Here is a 26,333-nt window from a genome sequence, read left to right as displayed (position 1 = left end):
TGAAAAGTGTGAGCAAGTTCCTTCACCTTTTATAGCCCTTTGATTTTAATGGTATTTTTGTAATTATGAGTTAATGGAACTAGTTTCTCTATATGATCATTTATACTTACATATAGGATCGTTGAAATTACTCTACATGATCGTCTACTTCTAAACTTTTTTGCCATCTTTTACTGTTTATTACTTTATCCTTTATATATTTGGTAATGTACAAGATCGTGTATGATGATCGTTTTCGATCGTTTATAATTTCATACATGATCAGAAGCACATATGAGATAATCGTTAAAGATAATATACACGACCGTTTGTATTTAAAGTCTTTTGTTATCCTTTAGCGTTTATTTTTTTATCATTTATATATTTGTTAATTTACAAGATCGTGTATCAATTATATATTATTCTACACGATGACATCTAATAATCGTTTAATAACATTAATTGAGCACGTGCGGACGATTAATCGTACGTTTATTGGAGTATTTTTGGTATTTCGCATTGTGAGCCTGTGGTCTTTTTCGATTTCTAAAATTGTTCTTAGAGTGTAAATAATTTGTCACTTTGTTATATTATTGAAAAAACCCGTTTCCTTTTTCTATTTTGTCTTGTACTTAAGATTATTATTTATTATAATGTCATAATCAATTTAGTGACTTCTACATTTGACAATTTATGTCTTTTAGTGCTTTAGTGCTTATATTCTGTTAATTATTGATATTTTTAAACATCTATTTTTAATTGAAGAATTTTTATATAAAAAAAGTTTTTTTTCAAAAATAGAAAAGATTGACAAACTATTTACATTTCATAGAATAAAACTACTAAAAGACAAAATTTATACTTGATTTTTGTATGAAATGTAAATATTTTGTCAAATGTTCAATTTTCATAATTTTCCGAAAAACACTAGCAAAAAGACTTAAATGGACTAGTAAGAATTTGATCCATTTTATTAATGTTTTGTAAATATTTTTACTTGTTGTTATAATGAAAAACAATCCTTTTTTGGTGAATTTTATCTATAAATTTTTCAATGGAAGAGAAGAGAGAGAAAGGAAAATGAAATTGAGAACAAAATTTTTATAATGATTAAAGATTCAAATCTAAGTATTTTCGTGAAATAAAAAAACATTGTTATAGTTGCCAACTAATTAAGAAAATATATATGATTTTCGTCTTATCCATTCACGTTTCATTTGCTAACAAGAACTTAGCCTATTTGAGTGTACATTATAATTATGAGGTTCGTGATTCGAATTCTCCTACTCCCAATTGTTGTATTAAAAAAGATCTATCACTTTTCATTCAAATTAATTAACCCTGAGTTTTAAAGATATACGTTACAATGGTTGTCATATTGAGACTGATAGAAAGAATGGGATAAAATATCTTTATATTCTATCTATTGTCTCAAATAAAAAAACGTATATTAGAAAAGTTGTTTACTTTATGTAACGCCCTGAATTTTCGAGGTAAATTTTATCATTTTGTGGGGATACGAATTTCTTTAAATTTAATGTTTTGTAAATTGCTATAATAATAATATGATATTAATTATATTATAATTTATTATTGTTATTATTACTATTATTTAATATTATTATTATTATTATTATTATTATTATTATGATCATTATTTAATATTAATATTATTATTATTTATTAATATTATTATTATTATCATTATTATTATTATTATTTAATATATATATATATAATAAGATTTTTTTAAAATAACCCTAGCCGCGCGCGCGTCCGCCCCCCCCCCCCCCCACCCCACCCCGCCGACATCTTCCTCTTCGCCTTTTTCATCCTCGTCTTCACGCCGCCGCCGCCCGTTTTCTTTTTCCCCTCCGTTCGCGTCTCCACTTCTGTCTCCGTCTCCACTTCTGTCTCTTTCTCCGTCGTCGGCAACTTCGTAGCTCCACCGCTCGTTCGTCGCAGCCCATCCATCTTCGATCTCTCTCTCGGTCTCACGCAACCGGACGCCGCCGTGCGTCCTTCGTCCAACCGTGTCCGCCGACGCCCAGTCGCTCTCCGCCGCGTTGAAGCGGAGCCGGTCGTCGGACTCCTCCAAGCCGCGAAGCGTCCCCGTCGTCGAACGCCGAAGACCGTCGCTCGTGGTTGCCCCGGTTTTAAGCTGACCCGACCCGAGACCCGCTTCCAGTCCGACCCGCGATTCAAGCCACAAATCTGAGTTGAGCCGAAGACTGAGCCGAGCCGCGAGCCGAGTCAAGTCGAGCTGAGCCGTGAGCCGCAAGCCGCGAGCCGAGCCGAGCCGAGGGTGAGCCAAGCCGAACCGAGGGTGAACCAAGCCGAGCCGAGCCACCTAAGCCATATTTTTTCTCCCTCCACTTCGGGTCACGGTGAGTCTTCGGTAAGGATCATTTTGGTAATTTACCCAATGTTGCCATAACCGTTTCGAGTTTGAATATTAGAGTAAGACTGGGTCCTATCTTTCGTTCCTTAAAGGTAGTAGGGATTTGACGCTCAAGTTCTTGGGTCCCACGGCAAGTTCATTTGGGGATAGCTCCCTTTACTCGGGTAAGCCGACGTTTGTTGTTTCGAATGATTTAAAAAGGTGACTTTTACTAGTGTTATCGTTTAAACCCTTGTGATTTCGTTTAGGTGGATCTGTTGAGCGTGGACTCGATCGAGGGGCATAACCAAGTATCAGACAAGGGTTTTCCTACTACTGGACCTCGGATCGAGGCTGAAAACGTAGTAATCCACAGGGGATTACACGTTAGTAACTGTACTGAATAATTGGATGTATGTTTGACTTTTAAGTGTCGCTGTTATGCTCTTGTCTGATGTAAAGGTAACGTAACCGCTAGTTTTAGCTTGTGTGCCATCGGGTGTAAGGAGTTGTTTACAGATAGACACCGATGTCCGGATGTTCTGTATATTGTAGTTATGTTAATGGGCTACGTTGTGGACTGAATTTGTATGTCGATGGACTTTAAAGTCTTAAGGTTAGGTATGTGGTAGTCTATTGTCTGGATATTGATCATGGAGTTTTGTCGTGGAAGGATTGTGAGTCCGGTTCTGCTTTGACTAGTTGACTGGATCTAAGGAATATCACCATGGTGTGTGAATTAGAAACGCTTATAGCAACTGAGGATGTAGTTGTTTAGATCTATACCATCTGATTGGAGAAGCCTATGGCAAATTTATAATATGACTGTTGTCGGAGGATGACTGTTGTAGATAGTTTAGTATGGACTGAGGGGTAACAGTTAGCTTCATCTATGGGGTAGTGTACCTTACGGATAGGTGTATCCTTCGGGATCACTAGACTGATACGTGCATCCTTCGGGATCACTAGACTGATACGTGCATCCCTCGGGATCACTAGACTGATATGTGCATCCTTCGGGATCACTAGACTGATATGTGCATCCCTCGGGATCACTAGACTAATAGGTGTATCCTTCGGGATCACTAGACTGATATGTGCATCCTTTGGGATCACGGGACTGATGTGTGCGTTCTACGTAACCACTAGACTGTTTACGTAGGGTACCCCTGAATAGGAAGTTAACTGTTGTTCCCTAACGGGCCCAGTAGTGGGTCCCTTACTGGGTATATTTTATACTCACCATTTCTCTTCTTTAACATTTTAGGTAAGGGTACAGCGAGGGGCAGACCGACGAGAGGCAGGAAGGATGCGTGAAGGCCATATGGACGCGTCTGGTTTTCTTTATGCTTCCGCTGATATATTTTGTTAGAATATTTGGTTTTATGATTTTGAGTTTGATGACTTGAGTATTGTATTTGAAACTCTCGTGACTGTAATTTAAACTAGGGCCCGAAACTGCTTTTGTAATATTTCTAACGATTTTAATGAATCGTAACCGGTCTTTTATGAGTTTTTGTGTTTTGTGGTCGAGTCTTAGTACTGAGTAGTGACCTCAGCTTAGTCCGGAAAGTTGGGTCGTTACATTTTATCTTCTAGATTATATCACTACTACAAAACTATGGTTACTTGATGCTTTTTAATTGTCAAATATTGGCTTACTTGATGCTTTTCAATGTGTCAACTAATCCAGTGTCAAGAATAAGGAAGGTTTACTTGACATTGAAAAAGCGTCAAGTATATAATTATACTTGACAGTTTTTATGCGTCAACTAATCCAGTGTCAAGAATAAGAAGGTTTTATTTTTAACAGGTTTTACACGTCAAGTGAAATTAGAGTTGACAGTTTATAGGTATCAAGTATATACGGTTTGTTTAAATAAAAAATTATATATTTTAAAATATCCATATATTTTATCATTCATCTGTTTTGAAGTCCAACAATATTAAAATACACATCAATTGAAAAATTGAATCAACCCAAACTTTCAATCAAAGAACTAAGAAATTGCATATATATCCTTGAATATACATATATAGTTGGTCATTACATATTTACAACTAATTAGGAACATCGTTCTTATTCATATTACAAAACAAGTTATGATTATCATTCTTAATCATAAAACACAAAGTATATGTAATAATAAGAAACAAAGACGTCACCCTCCTCCAAGCCCCACACTCTTAGATAACTCCAAACTCAAAGTCTCACGATCAACATATGAGATCAATTCCCTGTCAAACAACAGAATTCAATCTTCTAGTTGATACATAAATACTAGAAATAAATAATTTAAGCAACTTAAGAGAAAGTACCACTCGTAGTCTTTTGGTCTTTGAAAAACTCTCTGATAGCTTCCAGTCATACTGGTAACCGAAAATTCCCTATGGACATGTGGTTCCATTAAGTACAATATAGAGAACATTATACAAATACCACATTCTACAAAATGAAAATAGGAATAGGAGAAGATGACATAATCCCATTGGAGTTTAAACATACTTAACATTATGTACAGACTCCGTCAAGTTGATCGAGTCCTAAACAATTAAACATCAAGATTAGTAAAAACAAATAGAATACAAGTTTAAAGTAAAAAGTAAATGCTACTAGAAGGAAAAAATTTATATATATATATATATATATATATATATATATATATATACATACATACATACATACATACATACATACATACAACACAAGCTAACTCCACCCTCCTTGTACATTTGTTCTTAAATAAATAAATAGAAACTCCACTATCTTTGTTCTTAGTTGGCTAAGGCGTGTTCTTGTTCAAAATATATTGGACACTTAGACCTTAAAAAATGTTTTAGATGCATATTGAGCACTTGGCAGTGCAGGTTAGAAACTAGTTGTACATAGTTAAAATAGGTCCAAAAGAGAAAAATAGATAAATTGGTGGCGTACAACACTTTCCACTCAACAAAGAAAGTTTTCTTCAAGTTGTCCATCAATTTCTATTCAACATGTCAATTATTGATATAAATACAAAAACAATCTTTTGAAACTTTAGGGATCAAATACACATCAAACTCAAACAATCTCAAGGAGCAAAAGTATACTTTGCCCTAAATCAAATCCAAGAGGAGTACATATATAAAATGCAATATAGAAAGAAAACCTTAAGTTTTTTGATATAAATACAAAAACAAGACAGAAGCTAAGATTAATAAAGAACCTTAGTCGCTAAATCATTATACACTTCAGCAATATCATTTGCAGGATAGAGTACTCTTGACCTGTCGCAATAAACAAACAAATAAATCAAATAACTCACACAACAATTATACGACCAAAATAGACTTTCAACAGGACAGAAATATTAGCTACCCTCACCCAGGCAAAGGAAGAACAACATCATCAATAGTAAAGTTTCCACTGAGGACATCTTCAGCAGTAACAGCCTGTCAGCAAGACGAATATTAATTTCAATCACATACAGAGAAAAATATCATGTTCTATTTATTTACATACTTTTTTATGGAAACAGAACTTTTCATAGATACAATGAAAAGAGGATATTGCTCAAGATACAAAAAAAACCAAAAAGACAAAAGAGATGAATGCATTCCAATTTAGACATATATCCTGGAGGTTGAATTGAGTGATCCAGTTCTATTTACTAGAAAAAACATAGACCCATAAACATACAATTCACATAAACTTCGTGCAAAATGGATTCAAAATGAAATTACATCTTTTGTGCCCATCATTTCTTCAATTGGGACACACGAAACTTATCCATATTGAATCATTAGTATGAGTAATATCTCTAAAGCATAAAAAAATGCATCCCGAACCTAAATCAGGTCTCAAAATCTCATCAAATCAAGGCTCAACTTAAAAATAAAATAAATAAATAAAAGGTAAATTTATGAAGATGCTGAAAAATTATCATTTGGTACATACACATCAAATAAAAGGTACATACAAACTAGCAGACGCAACAGATAGATGAGCAGACGGTGGCAGACGAACTAGTGGTGACGGACGCAACAGACAGACGAGCAGACTACAGCGAACGAACTGGTGGCGACGGACACAACAGACAGATCACGAGCAGACGACAACGAACGAGCTGGTGGCGACGGATGCAACAAGCAGACGACGACGAACGAACTGATGGCGGCAGACGCAACTGGGAAAGTTAACAGACGGTGGCGGCTTGAGCATATAGGTCGATTTAAACTAGAAACGTGTAGAAACGATCGCAGATGCAACTGGTGGCGAACGCTACGAGCAGATGAAGAGACGGCAGCGGCTTGAGGAGATCGACTGAAAACCCTGCAAGCAGATGAAGAGATCCACTGAGAACGCTGTGAGCAGACGAAGAGATCCACTAGAAACGGGCAGACGGTGTGGAAACGCTTTCTTCATCGAAGAGAAATATGAGGGGAAGTTAGGGTTTTTCTACAAAACTTGGGGGAAAATGGGGAAATTTTGTAAAGTTAAATTGAAATAGGAAAAATTTTAATTGAAAGAATGAAAAATATATATTACTTGACATTTAAAAAATGTCAAGTAATTAAAATTAATCTTGACGCTTTTAACCTGTCAAGTATTTAAAATAAAAAAAATTATGGGTTTTTTCACTATTTCTTATTCTTGACGCTTTTTCATGTTCTTTGACAGTTTTTATTAAAACTATCAAGAATATCAATTATACAAGCGTCAAGTATTGCCAATTTTTTAGTAGTGTATTATACTTATATACAAGTAATTGAAACATATGCAATAATGAACCTGAAGTTCATGAATCTAAACATATTTGCAATTTGGCACAATCGATTGGGTCATCCAAGATCCATAATAATGAGAAGAATTATTGAAAATCCATATGGACATTCATTGAATAACCAAAAGATTCTTCATTCTAATGAATTGTCATGTGATGCTTGCTTTAAAGGCAAATTAATAATTAGACCATCACCAACTAAAGTGAGAATTGAATAAACTACATTATTTGAACGAATTCATGGTGATATTTGTGGACCGATTAACCCACCAAGTTGACCGTTTAAGTATTTTATGGTCTTAATAGACGCATCCAACAGATGATCACATATGTGCTTATTATCAAGTCGAAATCTTGCATTTGCAAAATTACTTGCTCAAATAATTAAGTTAAGAGCATAGTTTCCTGATTATACAATTAAGAACATTTGAGATTATAATACTGGTGAATTTACATCCCAAACATTTGATAATAATTGTATATCTATTGGGCAAGTGTTGAACATCAAAATGGTTTAATATAATCATTTATAGAACGTTTGCAATTAATTGCTAGACCCTTGCTTATGAGAGCTAAACTCCTTACATCTGTAGGGGACATGCTATTTTGCATGTTGTGTCACTTGTGCGTATTAGGTCAGTAGCTTATGGCAAGTACTTGCCATTACAGTTAGCATATGACCATTAGCCAAATATTTCTCATTTAAGAATTTTTTGATGTTCAGTACATGTTCCAATTGCTCCACCACAACATACTAAGATGGGTCCTAAAAGGAGGCTAAAAATATATGTTAGATTTAATTCTCCATCAATTATTAAATATTTTTTACCCGTGATGGGTGATGATTTATTGCACAATTTGCTGATTGTCATTTTAATGAGACAAATTTTTCAACATTAGAGGGAAGAATTAAGAAGTTGGAAAAAAAATTATATGGAACGTATCATTATTGTCTCATTTAGATCCTCGTACATGTCACCATGAACTTGAAGTTTAGAAAATAATTCATTTGCAAAATATAGCAAATCAGTTACCAGATGCATTTGTAGATGCAAATAAAGTAACTAAATCACATATAACAACTACAAATGTCCCATCAAAGATTGATATCCCAACACAACTTATTGTCATTAACGAATCTGGAACACACTAGAAGCGTGGTAGGTCAGTAGGTTCCAAAGATAAATCCTTGGAAAATAAATCGAATCAATAACTCAATTAAGGACATGAATGTTCTAGAAGAAATCCAAAATTTAACATCTAATAGAAATGTCGAAAAAATAATAAAATAACTGAGGATAATAATGAGATCTCAATAAACTATGTCATGACAAGAAAAAGATGAGACCGAACTAATGTAGTTGTTGACAACATTTTTGCATATAATGTTGCTCTTAATATTGTATCCAAAAATGAGGATTTTGAACCAAAATCTGTTGAAGAATGTTAACAGAGAAAATGTTGGTCTTTGAGGAAAGAAGCAATTGAGGCAGAATTAAATTCAGTTTCCAAACATCAAGTTTTTGGACCAGTAGTTTAAACACTAGAAGATGTCAAACCAGTAGTGAGATATAAATTGGTATTTGTGAGAAAATAAATAAAAATAATGAAATCACACTATATAAAGCAATATTAGTTGCACAAGGTTTTTCGCAAAAACCTGGTATTGATTATGAGGAGATATATTCTCTGGAGGTGGATGCAATCACATTAAGATTTTTAATCGGTTTGGCTATGTATGAAAATATGGACATGCATCTTATGGATGTAGTTACAACATATTTATATGGATCTCTTGATAATGATATTTATATGAAAACCCCGTAAGGATTTAAGATACCCAAAACATATAAACCAAGTTATTAGGAACTATATTCAATAAAGTTACATAGAACATTATATGGATTGAAACGATCAGGACGAATGTGGTACAATCACTTAAATAAATATTTGTTGAAAGAAGAATATCAAAATAATTCAATATGTCCGTGTGTTTTTATAAAGAAATCATAGTCATGATTTGCTATTATAACGGTATATATTGATGATTTAAATATAATTGAAACTCCTAAAGGGCTTTTAAAGGCAATAAAACATCTTAAGAAATAATTTGAAATGAAACATCTTGGAAAATCTTTTTTTTGCCTTGGTTTATAAATTGAGCATCTAGTAGAGGGGATATTTTGTTCATCGATCAACTTATACAAAAAAAGTTTTGAAAAGATTTTATATGGATAAAACACATCCATTGAACATTCCAATGCAACTTTGTTTACTAGATGTGAATAGAGATATATTTCGACCTCGAGATAATAATGAAGAACTACTTGGTCTAGAAGTACCATTTCATAGTGCAATTGGTGCACTTATGTATCTTGCTAATAATACAAGACAACATATTGCATTTTCAGTAAATTTATTAGCTACAAACAATTTCTCTCCAACAAAAAGACATTAGAATGAAATTAAACATATACTTCGTTATCTCCTATGAACAATTGATATGATATTATTTTATTCAAATAAATCAAATTTAACCTATTTGGTTTTTGCAGATTTTGGATATTTATCTGATCCACACAAAACTAAATCTCAAACAGGTTATCTATTCACATATGGAGGAACTGCTATATCCTAACGATCAATGAAACGAACCATAACAACTACCTTCTTAAATCATGTTGAAATTGTTACAAGTCATGAGACTAGCCGAGAATGTATATGGTTAAGACCGACAACTCAACATATTCAGGAATCATGTGGTTTGTCTTCTAGTAAACTCCTTCCAACAACATTATACGAAGGCAACACAACATGTAGAGCTAAAATAAAATGAGGTTATATTAAAGGTGATAGAACAAAGCACGTTTCACCGAAACTTTACTATACTAATTATCTTGAAGAAAATGACGATATCACAGTACAACAAATTTATTCAAAGGATAATCTGACAAACTTATTTACAAAATCACTATCTACCGCAACCTTTGAAAATTTTGTGCACAACATTGAAATTTGGTGACTCAGATATCTTAAGCGATGCACGAGGGAAGTAAATTTTTTTATATATATAAATATATGTGAAATATGTACCCTTTTTCCTTCACTAAGATTTTTTTTCCATTGGGTTTTTCCCTAGTAAGATTTTAACGAGGCATATTTTATATATGTAATGGGCATTTAAGAGAGAATATTATAAATATTAATATAATATATAAATGTTCATTATCCTTAGTATGTTTAGTGGCCATAGCCACATGTCAACCTATTTATCATCCAACACTCAGACCATATGTCAAGCAAACATGGTCTCTTAGTGGCATGTGATGCCACATCCTACTTGCCAAGTTGTCCAAGCCATATGTCAAGCAAACATGGTTTTTTAGTGGCTATGTAATGCCACATCCTACTTGCTAAGTTGTCTATAAATAGTGGCATTGGTGGAGTTGTAAATTAGATAACAAAGAATTATACGAAAGAGGGAGAAAGTGGAAAAATTTTAAGGTTTTCTAATTTTCTTATCTATTTATTTACCTTTTATATTATATTTTAGGGAAACTTACATAAATGTAACAAAACACCAAACTATTTACGACCCGTGTAACAAACCCATAAAGTTAGCCATTTTTTAAATATTCTAAGTTTGCTCTTCTCTTCTTCGCGATTTCTCTGCGATTTCTTTCATCGTCTTCCTATTCGATTTCTTTCATCGTCTTTCTTCTTTTCCTCTTCTTTTTTCCTGCGATTTCTTTTCATCATCTTTCTTATTTTTCAATTATTTTTTTACGTCGTTAAATCTTTTCATCGTATTTCTTTTTTTTATTGCGATTTCTTTCCATCGTATTTCTTTCATTTCTGATTTTGTGATTTATTTTAACCGTCTTTCTTCTTTTTTTATTCTTTTTTACATCATTTAATATTTACATCTTCTCTTTTCTCATTCTTTTTTACGTTGTTTAATCTTTCTATCATCTTTCTTCTTTTCTTTTTTTTTACGCGTTTACATTTGGGTGGGTAACCAAATCTAAACGACTGTGTATAAGACAAAGAATCTTGAAAAAAAATCATTTAGATTGGAGTAGCCAAATGTAAACGATCGTGTAAAAAAAATAAAAGATTGTGTATAAAGAATCTTGAAAAAAATCATTTAGATTGGAGTAGTCAAATGTAAACGATCATGTAAAAAAGTAAATGATCGTGTAAAGAAATCTAAACGATCGTGTATAAAAGAATTAAAAATAAAAAAAATCATTTAGATTTGGGTCCCCAAATCTAAACGAACATGTAACAAAATTACAGGATGGAATTAAAAAGATAAATTATAGTCATATATAAACGATCGCGTTGTAACATATCTAAACAATCGCGTATAAATTATAACTATATCTAAACGATCGCTTTGTAGCCATATCTAAACGATCACATATAAATTATAGTCATATCTAAACGATCGTGTATATATTGAATCATATCTAAACGATCGCGTATAAATTATAACCATATATAAACGATCACTTTGTAGCCATATTTAAACCATCGCATATAAATTATAGTCATATCTAAACGATGACGTATATATTGAACTATATCTAAACGATCGCATATATATTGTAGTCATATCTAAACGATCACAAATATATTACGCGTGCGTTATTGACGGCATGGTTGATGAGGCATTTTCAGTATTTTACACGATGGACGCCTGCTTTTTTCTTTTTTGGAATTGTTATGCGTAAATATTTTATCCTTTTTTATATTTTTGAGAAGATCCGTATATTTTATTATTTTATAATATATTTTTTCGATTTTCTTGCCTCGTTTTCGCAACAAAATTAACATTAAACTAAAAATTTTAGTTTTAAAAACAAAAATAAAAATTTAGGGAAACGAAAGCTATTTTTCCTACGGAAAAAAGAGCGCGGGAGAGAAGACGACACTTCACTCTGAGCGGCCATTGTTGCCTTCCACCGAAGCTCCACAACGAAATGTCGCCAGGCGTTCGCCAGCTCACGGTGCTCGGCAACTTCAAGCCATTTGGTCTCATCGCCGAAGCTCTTGACGGAAAGCCCGCCCACACCGTTCCTCACCACTACGATTACTTCCTTTTTGATCCAGAGATTGCTCGGGAGCGCGATGAAACTGACGGTACCATTGCTTCCTGCCTTTCCACCAGCAATCAAAGTGATCACGAGCTCTTTATTAGAGGAAACCGGTAAATTTTACTTCTAATTCCCAGTTTAGCTCCTGGCGTATTGCAGTGGAAATGTAGAATACAGAATTTGTTTGGAACAATAATTAACTAGTTAACTGGAATTGAAATGTCTTGCTTTTGTGAATGGTATTCATTTAACTAGCTGACTTTTCTTGAGGTTCTGCTTCGTGTGTCATTGTTTCTTTATTTTTGGTTCTTGTTCATGGCAGAATCATTTGGTCTATTGGTGCAAGAGTGTTTAAGAGGTTTACTTTACCATCGCCAGTTATCAAGGTAATTCCTTTTGTTATGTTTCTTTTGGTTTTCTGATCCTTCCTACTCTTGAAATCTAGTACGAGCATTTCCATTGGGGCATTGATTTTATTCCTTCTCAAATTTGCAACTCTTGGATGTTTCTAACATAATTTGTCGTCTTGATTCCGTTTCTCAACATACAATTTTGAACGGGCTCAGATTTTAATTTTTGGTGCACTGAGTTCCTTCCCTGTTTCTTCCCCTTCATATTCTTTCTCATTTTCCTGCCTGCTGTGGGATGAGTTCTTATGAGGCAATGACTCAAAGGAAAGGGCCTCAACCTTCATGGTTGTACTTTAAGCCAACAGGTTCAACATTTTGTGCTGATTCTTAAACATGTTTCTAAGTTATAGGAACTGATGACGTTGTCACACGTTTTCTTCTGGTGTTGCATAATTTTGAGGCGACCATCTAATTGAAATTTCCTAGTTGTCTGAATTGTTTCTTCTTATACATGCTTAATTTTCTTCACACCACTTCTCTAATTTTTAGCTCAAAATATTAGGTTTGCTGGTGTCGTTTGGGGGACTTGACCGAAGCTCTTCTTTGTGTCCTACAAACTGCTTCTTTAACAATCTACAACACATCAGGTGAAAGACCAAGAGGCATCCCAATACGATACATGAATATTGCTTAAGTTTTTTTATGCATCCTTGAGCATTAGATCTTATCTCGCGGGTTTTTTTACCTTGAATTGGACTACTGATGTAGCAAGCATAGAGTTAGATCCTAGAAAAAGAAGAAGAGAAAGTAAAAAAAAAGTTCTAAAACTGTATGCCTGTTATAAGAAAAAATATCACTTTCTGCATGGTAGGTAGTCCAGGCCCTATATAATAGGGCACCGTGTTCCATTATAGTAAGTTATAAAGTGGGAAACTATCGTTCTTTTTTATTTGATTGGTTCCCTTCATTCTCTAACGTTACTAAGTGAATTCTCCAGGCCAATGAAAATGAGATGCTATTTTCTTTTTTTGACAGGTGAAGTTGTAACAATTCCTATTTCTCGTACCATCACATCAATATGGTCATTTCCATTTGGTTTATTGATGGAACAAGCAGTTGAAACAAATTCACCTGTTCATGTTCCATTTTTATCCTCAAGCCCATTGGTAGGCATACGTGATATAGCTCGTGCCCGAAGAGAGACTGGACATAGTCCACAAAGCAGTGCTTCTTTTCTTAGTACATTTGATCATGTTTTCAAAGGTGACACAAGTTCTATATCCACACATCTGATTCTGAAGGATCCTTTAGAATCACCACAGGTCTCTTACAATAGCCATCCTTTTTTACTTGGAACTATTTCTATATTATTAGTGGTTTCTTCTCTCCTTTGTTGATATTTTTTGATCTCTATTCTATTTTTGCTATTTTTTAGTTTTTTCCTCATAATTCAATTTTTTCTTAGAAGACTCGGGCCATTTAAAAATTCCTTTTGCTAATGGGAAATTTACTTGGTCAAACATGCATGGTGAACCAACTCAATCTTGCTTGAATAGGATCTTAGTGTCAAATGAGTGTTCTTGTTATGAGATTCAATTTCGCTTGGGGTCCTTCACATTACAGTATGTCAACACGTTGCTATAAATTAAGAAATTGGTGCAAGTGATAAGTGTTAGAATTAGTACTTTTGGAAAGAATAAAATATAAGATTTTATTTTCTAAATATTTCCTAAATCTTTTCCTTTCTTATTCCTATTGTACTCTATTTATTCTCCCTTTGTACCTATTGTTTCAGTTCATAAGAAAAATAATAAAAACTAAAGTATCGTGGTTTTTCTCCTGGTTCTCGGGTTTCCACGTAAGTCTCGGGTTGTTGTTAATTGCTTTCAATATGGTATCAGAGCAAAGCAATAACGAAACCCTAGAAAATAACCTAGGAGAAACCCAGATCGAAACTGAACCCGTCACCGCCGCCGCCACCGGAATCGCCGCCGCCGTGGACGCCGCCGCCATGGAGAAACTGCTCCAGAACCTACAGAAACCGTCGATCTACCCAACGGGAGTGGTTCCGCAGCCGTACGCGCCGCCGTCTGACCAGAAGATGATTCACGCGCCGCTCGTGTCCGGCGCGTAGGCCCACGCGCCGCTCGTGTCCGGCGCATAGGCCCACGCGCCGCCGCCGTTTCACGTCACCGCCCATCCCATTCCCTTCTACGCGTCGTCGGATGTCCAACCGTCAAACCCTTCTGGCCATCCGCATCCTCACGCGCCGTCTATGAGCTCCAGACAACAACCCTCAACCGTAAATCTTTCAAATCAGTACAGTAAGCAGCAGCTGTACGTTGACTCTTTACAGCAACCGCTGTTTTCTGGTAACGGAATTGATCAACCCCAAAACTGATCGGACATTGAAGCGGGCGAATCTTCAACGCATTCCAAACCAACCGAGTTGCCGATGTATTCCAAGAACCCGGTAACTTCGTTCCCTAATTCACAGTCAAATTATATAACTGGCTCTTTGGGTTCGTCTACAGGGAACTTTTCAGGCGAAAAATTAAACGGTCAAAATTATTTTTCTTGGTCCCAATCAATAAAGATGTTCCTCGAAGGTCGATACCAGTTCGGCTTCTTAACTGGAGAGACTGTACGTCCTCCACCAGGAGACGCCTTGGAACGACTCTGGAAAGGAGAGGACTCACTTATTCGGTCCATGCTGATTAATAGTATGGAACCACAGATCGGCAAGCCTCTACTATATGCAGCCACAACAAAAGATTTGTAGGATACAACTCAGACACTTTACTCGAAATGACAGAATGCCTCTCGGTTATATACACTGCGAAAACAGGTCCATAATTGCAAACAAGGGACCCTGGACGTAACTACCTATTTTAACAAGCTCTCTCTCCTCTGGCAAGAGATGGATTTGTGCAGAGAGACAATTTGGGACACACCAAATGACAGTACACAATATGCTAAACTTGAAGAGGCTGACCGTGTTTATGACTTCCTTGCAGGACTTAATCCCAAATTTGATAATGTTTGTGGTCGTATACTCGGACAAAGACCTATTCCCTCCCTAATGGAAGTTTGTTTTGAAGTCCGCCTGGAAGAGGATCGCAGTAATGTCATGGGTGTATTGACTACCCCTACCATTGACTCCGCTGCCTTTAGCGCTCGGTCCTCAAATCATGACAGTGACAAGAATAATGGGAAGTCAATTCCTGTGTGTGAGCACTGCAAGAAACAATGGCACACCAAGGATCAGTGTTGGAAACTCCACGGTCGTCCCCCAGGAGGTAAGAAACGGTCCTCCAACGAGAAACAGAACTCAGGACGTGCCTACATTAGTGAGACTACACCTGCTAGCACTTCTCAATCAACTGATCCTACTGCGAGCCAGACCAAGACTCCGACTCTGGGTGCCATTGCTCAGTCAGGTATGCCTCAGTCCCTTGGGCTTATTAGCGTTGATGGGGAGAATCCCTGGATCTTGGACTCGGGGGCTACAGATCACTTGACAGGTTCTTCGGAACACTTTATCTCATATGCCCCGTGTGCCGGTAATGAAAAAATCCGAATAGCCGATGGCTCTCTAGCTCCGATCGCTGGCAAAGGACAAATAGTTCCCTTTGACGGTTTTGCTCTCCAGAATGTTTTGCATGTCCCTAAACTGTCTTACAATTTGTTATCTATAAGCAAGATCACTCGTGAGTTGCATTGTAAAGCTATCTTCTTATCTGAATCGGTTTATTTTCAGGACATGAGCTCGGGGAGGACGATTGGCACTGCCCGGCATAGCAGGGGACTTTACATCCTTGATGATGATACCTCATGTAGTACTTTGTCTAGGGTTAGTTTACTGTCATCCTACTTTAGCACTTCTGAACAAGACTGTATGTTGTGGCATTTTCGACTGGGCCACCCAAACTTCACATATATGCAATATTTATTTCCCCACCTTTTTTCTAAACTTGATGTCTCTTCTCTATCTTGTGATGTGTGTATCCGGGCTAAACAACATCGAGTCTCTTTTCCCTCACAACCATATAAACCTACACAACCATTTAACCTCATCCATAGTGACGTTTGGGGTCCTTCCAAAGTCACCACCTCCTCGGGAAAGCGGTGGTTTGTAACTTTCATTGATGACCATACCCGTCTTACCTGGGTCTACCTTATCACAGATAAATCCGAGGTTCCATCCATTTTCCAAAACTTCTATCATACTATCAAAACACAATTTCATACAAAAATTGCAATTCTTCGAAGTGATAATGGTCGGGAATTCCAAAACCGTAACCTTAGTGAATTTCTAGCCTCCAAGGGGATTGTTCACCAAACCTCATGTGCCTACACTCCTCAACAAAATGGAGTGGCCGAACGAAAAAACCGACACCTTGTGGAAGTAGCCCGTTCACTTATGCTTTCCACTTCCCTTCCATCATACCTGTGGGGAGATGCTATTCTTACAGCTGCTCACTTAATCAATAGAATGCCTTCTCGTATCCTCCACCTTCAGACTCCCTTAGATTGTCTTAAGGAGTCTTGCCCCTCTACTCGTCTTGTTTCTGAGGTTCCTCTTCGTGTGTTTGGGTGCACCGCCTATGTCCATAATTTCGGCCCTAATCAAACCAAATTTACCCCTCGGGCTCAGGCCTGTGTGTTTGTTGGGTATCCCCTTCACCAACGCGGTTATAAATGTTTTCACCCGCCGTCTAGGAAATATTTTGTCACTATGGACGTTACTTTATGTGAAAACCGACCCTACTTTCCCGTTAGCCATCTTCAGGGGGAGAATGTGAGTGAAGAGTCTAACAACACCTTTGAATTTGTTGAACCTACTCCTATTACCGTGTCTGACATTGATCCTCATCCCATAATCTTACCCACAAACCAAGTTCCTTGGAAAACATATTACAGGAGGAATCTCAGAAAGGAAGTTGGGTCCCCCACTAGTCAACCGCCGGCTCCAGTCCAAAATTTCGAACCTCCTCGAGACCAAGGTATGGAAAACCCTACAAAACCTTGTACTAATAATACAATAGTGAGAATGACAAGTCTGATGTTGCTGTTCTTGAAAATATGGAAGAAAAGAACCGTGATGATGAGACTGAGGTTAGAATAGAAACCAGTAACGATGAAGCTGAACAGGGTCATACAAGAAAACTTGATGAGTATGATCCCTCTCTTGACATTCCAATTGCATTGAGAAAAGGTACCAGATCATGCACTAAACATCCCATTTGCAACTATGTTTCCTATGATAATCTCTCTCCACAGTTTAGAGCGTTTACAGCAAGCCTTGACTCTACCATAATACCGAAAAATATCTACACTGCTCTAGAGTGTCCTGAATGGAAGAATGCTGTTATGGAAGAGATGAAGGCTCTCGAAAAGAATGGAACTTGGGAGATCTGTGCTCTACCCAAGGGACATAAAACTGTAGGATGCAAATGGGTATTCTCTCTCAAATACAAAGCAGATGGTACGCTTGATAGACACAAGGCAAGGTTAGTTGCAAAGGGGTTCACTCAAACCTATGGTATTGACTATTCAGAAACTTTTTCTCCAGTTGCTAAATTGAATATTGTTAGAGTCCTGCTATCTGTTGCTGTGAACAAAGATTGGCCTCTATAGCAGCTGGATGTTAAGAATGCTTTTTTGAATGGAGACCTTGTGGAGGAAGTCTACATGAGCCCCCCACCAGGATTTGAAGCCCAATTTGGTCAGCAGGTGTGTAAACTCCAAAAATCTCTATATGGTCTGAAACAGTCTCCGAGAGCATGGTTTGACAGATTCACTACCTTTGTCAAGTCCCAAGGGTATAGTCAAGGGCACTCTGACCATACTTTATTTACAAAGGCTTCCAAGACAGGAAAGATTGCTATTCTAATAGTTTATGTGGATGACATTGTTTTGACTGGAGATGATCAAACAGAAACCAGTCAACTAAAGCAGAGAATGGGTGATGAATTTGAAATCAAAGACTTGGGAAATCTGAAATATTTCCTTGGAATGGAGGTGGCTGGATCAAAAGAAGGTATTTCCGTGTCTCAGAGAAAATACACCCTTGATTTGCTAACCGAGACAGGTATGTTGGGATGTCGTCCTGCTGATACTCCTATTGAATTCAACTGTAAACTAGGAAACTCTGATGATCAAGTTCCAGTTGATAAAGAACAATATCAACGCCTTGTAGGTAAATTAATTTACTTATCCCATACTCGTCCTGATATTTCCTTTGCTGTGAGTGTTGTCAGCCAGTTTATGCAGGCTCCCTATGAGAAACATATGGAAGCTGTTAACAGAATCCTGAGATACTTGAAAAATACACCTGGTAAAGGGTTGTTGTTTAGAAAAACAAATAGAAAGACCATTGAGGCATATACTGACTCAGATTGGGCAGGATCTGTTATTGATAGAAAGTCTACCTCTGGTTATTGTACCTTTGTTTGGGGCAATCTTGTAACTTGGAGGAGTAAGAAGCAAAGTGTTGTGGCCAGGAGCAGTGCTGAGGCTGAATACAGAGCTATGAGTCTGGGAATATGTGAGGAAATTTGGCTCCAGAAAGTCTTGTCAGATCTTCATCAGGAATGTGAGACACCATTGAAGCTTTTTTGTGATAATAAAGCCGCTATTAGTATTGCTAACAACCCAGTTCAACATGATAGAACTAAACATGTTGAGATTGATCGGCATTTCATCAAAGAAAGACTTGACAGTGGAAGCATATGCATTCCGTACATTCCTTCAAGCCAACAGATTGCTGATGTTCTTACCAAGGGGCTTCTCCGACCACACTTCGACCTTTGCGTTAGCAAGTTGGGACTCATTGATATTTACCTCCCAACTTGAGGGGGAGTGTTAGAATTAGTACTTTTGGAAAGAATAAAATATAAGATTTTATTTTCTAAATATTTCCTAAATCTTTTCCTTTCTTATTCCTATTGTACTCTATTTATTCTCCCTTTGTACCTATTGTTTCAGTTCATAAGAAAAATAATAAAAACTAAAGTATCGTGGTTTTTCTCCCGGTTCTTGGGTTTCCACGTAAGTCTCGGGTTGTTGTTAATTGCTTTCAATAATAAGGATAGGTGGCTAATAGAGCACTAAAATTCTACTTCAAAATTTTGTGGAAACTGAAAAATTTGAAGGGTCGCATTATGGGGTGAAGGTCAGCCCTTGGAAAAGTAAATTTTAACAGAAAAGAAAATTTTCCAAGATGACTGGTGGTTATGGAAATCAAAATGCAAGTGAGTTTTATTATAGAGAAAAAAGTACTAAGAAAGACATTAAGGAAAATCTCTCCTGCACTCGAGAGGGCTGGATTAGTGCCATTAAAACAATCGTTTCAGTGTTTTGGTAAGAAACCAAGATTTTCTAAAGGAAAGTGATGGAACTCCACTGGTATTCAATTACACTTTATTGATATCAAATCTCAATTACAAGTAGTAATCCTCTCTCTCTCGGTTATTCTATCTTTCAAGAATTAACACAAGACTTTCTTCATAAGATTTTCTCTCTCTATTCACTGGAGTTCTATGGCTATTTATAATGCACTTATTCAACTATTTCTTCAACAGATTTCCTACTTACTTTGTTAACTGATCATAACAGTTTTCTGTTAACAGTTTTGCTAACAAACTTAATTGCCTTTCTTTCTTCTACTGCATGTTTGGATGATAAGGGGTCTATCATTACACCCCTTCTCCAAATTCACCTTGTCCTCAAGGTGAAGCTCAGGATATCGTTGCTGAATTTCATCGTAGTCCTCCCACGTTGTCTCCTTTCTCGACAATCCTTTCCATTTAACTAAAACATCCCAACCAGCCACCTTGTTCTTTTGGTATCCACAGATTTCTTCCGGAATCTCTTGCCATTCATGATTTTCTGTTACGTAGGGCCGCTCAGCTACTTCAACTTGATGTTCTCCTTTCAACTTTTTTAATTGTGATACATGAAAAACTGGGTGAATGGATGATGATGCTGGCAGTTCCAGTTTATATGCTACTGGACCAATCTTTTCTATAATTTTGTAGGGTCCAAAGAACTTTGGAGCTAGCTTCTCATTTCTTCTGGACCAATCTTTTCTATAATTTTGTAGGGTCCAAAGAACTTTGGAGCTAGCTTCTCATTTCTTCTTTTACGTAATGAGACTTGCCTATAAGGTCTTATCTTTAAGAAGACCATATCACCCACTTCATATTCTACGTCTCTTCTCTTTTGATCTGCGCTTCTTTTCATCTTTTCTTGAGCAAACTTCAAATGCTCTTTTAGTGCTTCCAATGTTATATCTCTTTCTTTCAGTTGTTCATCTAGTGCAGTGCTAGGAGTATCCCGGTCTCCAAAGTAAGCCAGTGGGGGTGGCAATCTACCGTATACAGCCTGAAAAGGTGTAATTCCCAATGATCTTTGAAATGTAGTGTTGTACCAATATTCTGCCCAATGTAACCATTTGACCCACTGTTTCGGTCTTTCGCCACAAAAGCAGCGCAAATATGTTTCAATGCCTCTATTTACGACTTCTGTCTGACCGTCTGATTGTGGGTGGTATGCCGTGCTTCTATGCAACTTAGTACCCGCCATCTTAAAGAGTTCTTTCCAAAAGTGACTTAGAAAGATTTTGTCTCTATCTGACACTATAGACTTCGGGTATCCATGTAATCTTACTATTTCTTTAGTGAATAGATCAGCCACTGATTTCGCTGTATATGGATGCTTCATCATTAGGAAGTGGCCATATTTGCTAAAGCGATCTACGACCGCGAAAATAGTTTCAAACCCATTGGAGGGAGACCCTCTATGAAATCCATAGAAATATCACTCCATACGCTGTTCGGTACTTCCAATGGTAATAACAGTCCGGCTGGTGATAGAGCTAATGATTTATTCTTTTGACATATTAAGCACTGCTCACAGTATCTTTTTACATCCTGTTTCATCCCTTCCCAATATAATTCTCCAGCTAATCTTTTGTAAGTTCTGAGGAAACCGGAATGTCCTCCAAATATCGAGTCATGATAGGTATGCAGAATTGTAGGAAGTAATGTGGAAGTCTTGCTTATCACTAGTCTGTCTTTGTATTTCAGCATACCTTGTTGGATGGAAAACTTATTTCCCTTTCATTTTCTTCTTTTAATTCAGCAACTATTTTCTGCAGTTGTTCATCCTTTTCTACTTCCTCTTTGATCCTCGTTAAGTCAATCAATGTCGGTGCTGTTAAACTGTATTATTGTACAGTAGGTGGTGTTCTTGATAGAGCATCAGCAGCCTTGTTTTCGAGTCCGGGTTTGTAAACTACTTCAAATGAGTAGCCTAAGAGCTTAGCTATCCATTTTTGATATTGGGGCTGAATTATTCTTTGTTCTAGCAGGAATTTCAATGACCTTTGATCTGTTTTCACTAAGAATTTTCTGCTGAGCAGATAAGGTCTCCATCTCTGGACAGCTAGGATAACTGCCATTAATTCCCTTTCATAGACTGGTTTAGCTCTATCACGTATTGCTAAAGTGTGACTGAAGTAAGCTATGGGACGTTTGGATTGCATAAGCACGGCTCCAACCCCATAACCTGAAGCATCTGTTTCTACTTCAAAGATGGCATTAAAATCTGGTAGTGCTAGTATTGGTAATGTCATCATTGCATTTTGTAACTTCAAGAATGCTTCTTCTGCGTCTTTATTCCACTTGAATCCTCCAAGTTTCAGCAATTGTGTTAATGGTGCAGCTATTGAACCATAATGTTGTACAAATTTTCTATAGTAGCCTGTTAGGCCTAAGAATCCTCGTACTTCCCTTACATTTTTCGGTGTTGGCCACTCTTTTATTGCTCGAATTTTTTCCGGATCAACTTCTACTCCTTTTCCTGAAATGATATGCCCCAAGTAATCAACCTTTGTTTTTGCGAAACTGCACTTTTTCTGATTCGCATATGGTTCATTCTTCCTTAATACTTGTAGAGCTAGCCCAAGATGTTGCAGATGAGATTCCAAATCCTTGCTGTAAATTAATATATCATCGAAGAATACCAGTACAAACTTTCTCAGATATGATTTAAAGATCGAATTCATCAGGGATTGGAATGTGGAAGGGGCGTTAGTTAATCCGAATGGCATTACCATGAATTCGTAATGGCCTTCATGGGTTCGAAAGGCTGTCTTTTCGATATCTTTGCTGCTCATTTGTATCTGATGATATCCCACCTTTAAGTCGATCTTTGAGAACCATGTAGCTCCGTTTAACTCGTCAAATAGCTCTTCAATCACGGGTATTGGAAATTTGTCCGGAATAGTGACATTGTTTAACGCTCTATAGTCAACGCAAAAACGCCAACTTCCGTCTTTCTTCCTTACTAATAAGACAGGACTGGAGTAAGGGCTATTACTGGGACATATGATTCCTGACTTCAGCATCTCTTCTACACGTTTCTCCATTTCATTTTTTTGTTGGTGAGCATACCGGTATGGGCGGACGTTGACCGGATTGGTCCCCTGTTTTAGATGGATGTGGTGCTCTATATCCCTCTGCGGTGGTAATTTTTCTGGCCATGTGAATACGTCTTCAAATTCTTTAGCACAACTGTCATTGATTCTTCTATAGTTAATACTTCTTCGATTTCTTTTTCACTGTCTTTCATTGAAGTACTTTCTCCCTCCATTGATCGAAACTCTATCAAGAATCCTTGATCTGATTCTTCCCATGATTTCATCATATTCTTCAGACTAACTCTTGCTTTGGTTAAACTCGGGTCTCCTTTAATCAAGATTTTCTTCCCTTGATGTAGGAAAATCATGGTGAGATTTCGCCAGTCAACCTCTGTGTTTCCCAATGAATACAGCCATTGCATTCCTAATACCACATCTACCCCTCCTAGCTCCAATGGTAATAGGTCAGCTATCACTTTCCATTCATTTAGGATTATCTCTACTGATTCACATATCCCTTTGCCTTTTATTGCTGCACCAGATCCTAGGATTACTCCATATTGTGAAGTATCCTTTGTAATCAATTGTAATTCACTGGTCAGTTTTTCAGAAACAAAATTGTGTGTGGCTCCACAATTTATCAGTATTACGACCTCTCTATCTTTGATTTTTCCTCTTACTTTCATAGTACCTGGATTAGAAAGACCCACAACTGAATTGATGGATAATTCAATTACAACTTGATCTTCTTCTGCAATGCTAGTCATTTTCAATTCTTTTTCTTCGTAATTTGCTTCTTCTATTATTTTGAACTTTTCATCTTCACTTTTCATTACATACATTCTTAGCTCTCTCTGCTCCTTGTTTTTGCACTTATGATCATGAGAATATTTTTCGTTGCAGCGGAAACAGAGACCTTTCTCCTTCCTAGCTTGAAATTCGACCTCACTTAATCTCTTTGATGTTCCTTCCTTCTTAGTTTCCCCAATCGGATTCGACTTCAGCGTGATTGTTCTCATCGGGAATGTGGTATTTCCTTTATCGCTTACTGAATTATTAGGTTTTGAAATAGAAGAAGGGTAAAAAGGGTATTTACCTCCACTGTGGCCTTTGAGACTTGCTTCATTTCGAATTTTCTCCCGATTTTCCGTTAATTGGGCCAATAAGATCATTTCGGCCAAGCCGGTCGGCCTACAAAATTCAACTTTGGCCTTGATCCACGGAAAAAGCCCACCCATAAAAGTCTCTTCGATCACCCGATCTGGTAAGTCCGATACCGGCGCCATTAATCTATCGAATTTGTTCCAATATTCTTCCACGCTCGATTCTTGCTGGATCCTTAAGAACTACCCGCAGATTGATCCTTCCCTTGTTGATCGGAATCGTACAAGTAATCGTTTCTTTAAATTTGCCCAATCCTTGAATTTATCCCGCTCTTCTTGCGCTCTATACCAATTTAGAGCTGGTCCTTCGAAGCTGATTGTTGCTACGGTCATTTTCTCAGAATCGGTCAACCTATGAATTTGGAAATAGCGATCTGCACGAAATAGCCACGCATCTGGATCTTCACCGTTGAACACGGGCATCTCGACCTTTTTGAATTTACTTCGATCATTGTTTTTTTCTTCTCCATTCTTTTCGTTCTCATTTCCTTCATTAATCGGTTCTGTCACTTTTGTTTTCGCTTTACTCGTCGATCCCTCTGATTCACGTGTTGTTGATTGTCCTTTCATCATGCCTTCGATATATTGCAAAATTAGTTGCTGTTGATGTTGATTATGTGAATCTATCTTTTCTAAGTGTTCTGTAATTTTTGCTTCTAGCATCGGTATTCTCTGTAATTCAGTCTGGATGTTGATGATTTCTTGCTCGATGGCTTCGAACCTCTCTTTAGCTTTCTTTGCCATTTTCCTTTTTTTGCCCAGGGTTGAACAACTCTGATACCAATGTGATAGAACTCCACTAGTATTCAATTACACTTTATTGATATCAAATCTCAATTACAAGTAGTAATCCTCTCTCTCTCGGTTATTCTATCCTTCAAGAATTAACACAAGACTTTCTTCATAAGATTTTCTCTCTCTATTCACTGGAGTTCTATGGCTATTTATAATGCACTTATTCAACTACTTCTTCGACAGATTTCCTACTTACTTTGCTAACTGATCATAACAGTTTTCTGTTAACAGTTTTGCTAACAAACTTAATTGCCTTTCTTTCTTCTACTGCATGTTTGGATGATAGGGGGTCTACAGAAAGTTCTTTCTTTCTTTTTTTTTTGAGTGGGAGGGAACTAGGAAAGGATAGATGTTGCTAAATTGTAAGCTCCTTCTCAGTGTGTTTCCTAGTTCTGGTTTTCTTTGTGTAAGCTCTCAATGTGGGTACTTTTTGGTATCTACGCTATTACTGTAGCTTACTTGTGGGGTGATTTTTTGCCAACTCCTAAAAGAAGTCAAACTGTATAACCTTCTAAATATCAGTGAACTTGTTTCCTGTTCCAAAATAAAGGTCCCTAAGAAATTTTATTGATTATTGCAGCCAGCCTACATCGAGGAAAGAGGAAAACTGAACATCATGAAAGAATTTGATGAAAGAACAATTTGGACAAGTGATCAGATTCCTCTAATGGCATCTTATAATAAAGGTTTGTTAGTCTCATATGGTTTATTTATTCCTTCCACATTGTAGATATCTGCGCTTTTGTATACCATTATGTTGTCATCTTATGTGTAGGGAAAATGCAACACTCTGTATGGGTTGCTCAATACATGAATTCTAACCACATAATGGAAAATACTAGCTCATCAGATGCAGTCCCTGATGGTGTATTGCCAAAATATTTATCTTTCCAAAGAATATGGCAAGGGAAGGGTGCTCCGACCGCTGCTTGTAAGGTACTAATTTACTCGGTACATTCTCTACTTAGTTATGTAATGATAATTTACATAATGGCTTCTATATATGTACTATTTATGTATATATATGTTAGAAATAGTGGGTTTGGGTCATGTTGAAAGCCCAAGGGAAGTTGTGTAATTTACTTTGTCCTAATTTTTCTTCTTTAATGAGGCTTGTGTTGCCTATAAATATTTTCCCTTGTACCTTTATTGTTATCAGAAAATAATAAGAAACATCTATACCATGGTTTTTCTCCTTGTACTATGGTTTCCTCGTAGACCTTGTGTTCTTTCTTCATCTTTACTTTCAATATGATATCAGAGCGGAATATCGATGAAACCCTAGTTTCTTGATAGTTGATGGAACCCAAACGGAGGAGACAGCCATTGGGATTAGTGTTGCCGTCGATGCTCGAATCAACGTCACCATGGAAGATCT

The 26,333-nt window shown here is 36.8% G+C and overlaps 2 protein-coding genes across 4 annotated transcripts in view; both read left to right on the top strand.

Annotated features, from left to right (window-relative positions):
• The first annotated feature begins 12,004 nt into the window (after positions 1-12,004).
• LOC103502874 (anaphase-promoting complex subunit 1) overlaps positions 12,005-26,333 on the top strand; it is a 55,139-nt gene continuing 40,810 nt past the window's right edge. Inside the window, exons 1-6 of one of the 3 annotated variants that reach the window (XM_008466998.3) lie at positions 12,005-12,334; positions 12,544-12,607; positions 13,134-13,218; positions 13,607-13,893; positions 25,536-25,641; positions 25,731-25,891. In XM_008466998.3, coding sequence (XP_008465220.2) covers positions 12,108-12,334; positions 12,544-12,607; positions 13,134-13,218; positions 13,607-13,893; positions 25,536-25,641; positions 25,731-25,891 — 930 coding nt within the window. In that variant the 5' untranslated portion in view covers positions 12,005-12,107. Of the gene's footprint in view, positions 12,335-12,543; positions 12,608-13,133; positions 13,219-13,606; positions 13,894-25,535; positions 25,642-25,730; positions 25,892-26,333 lie in introns of those variants that run through there. The other 2 variants (XM_051091374.1, XM_051091375.1) reach the window with 2 other exon arrangements.
• On the top strand, positions 14,599-19,536 carry LOC127151475 (uncharacterized mitochondrial protein AtMg00810-like). The gene is made up of 2 exons (XM_051091376.1): positions 14,599-16,011; positions 16,332-19,536. The coding sequence occupies exon 2, from the start codon at positions 18,266-18,268 to the stop codon at positions 19,427-19,429; it is 1,164 nt and encodes a 387-aa protein (XP_050947333.1). The 5' UTR covers positions 14,599-16,011; positions 16,332-18,265; the 3' UTR covers positions 19,430-19,536.

Source organism: Cucumis melo, chromosome 10, assembly GCF_025177605.1.
Source record: "Cucumis melo cultivar AY chromosome 10, USDA_Cmelo_AY_1.0, whole genome shotgun sequence".
Classification (NCBI taxonomy): Eukaryota; Viridiplantae; Streptophyta; class Magnoliopsida; order Cucurbitales; family Cucurbitaceae; genus Cucumis; species Cucumis melo.
This window is presented reverse-complemented; position numbering and strand designations above follow the sequence as displayed.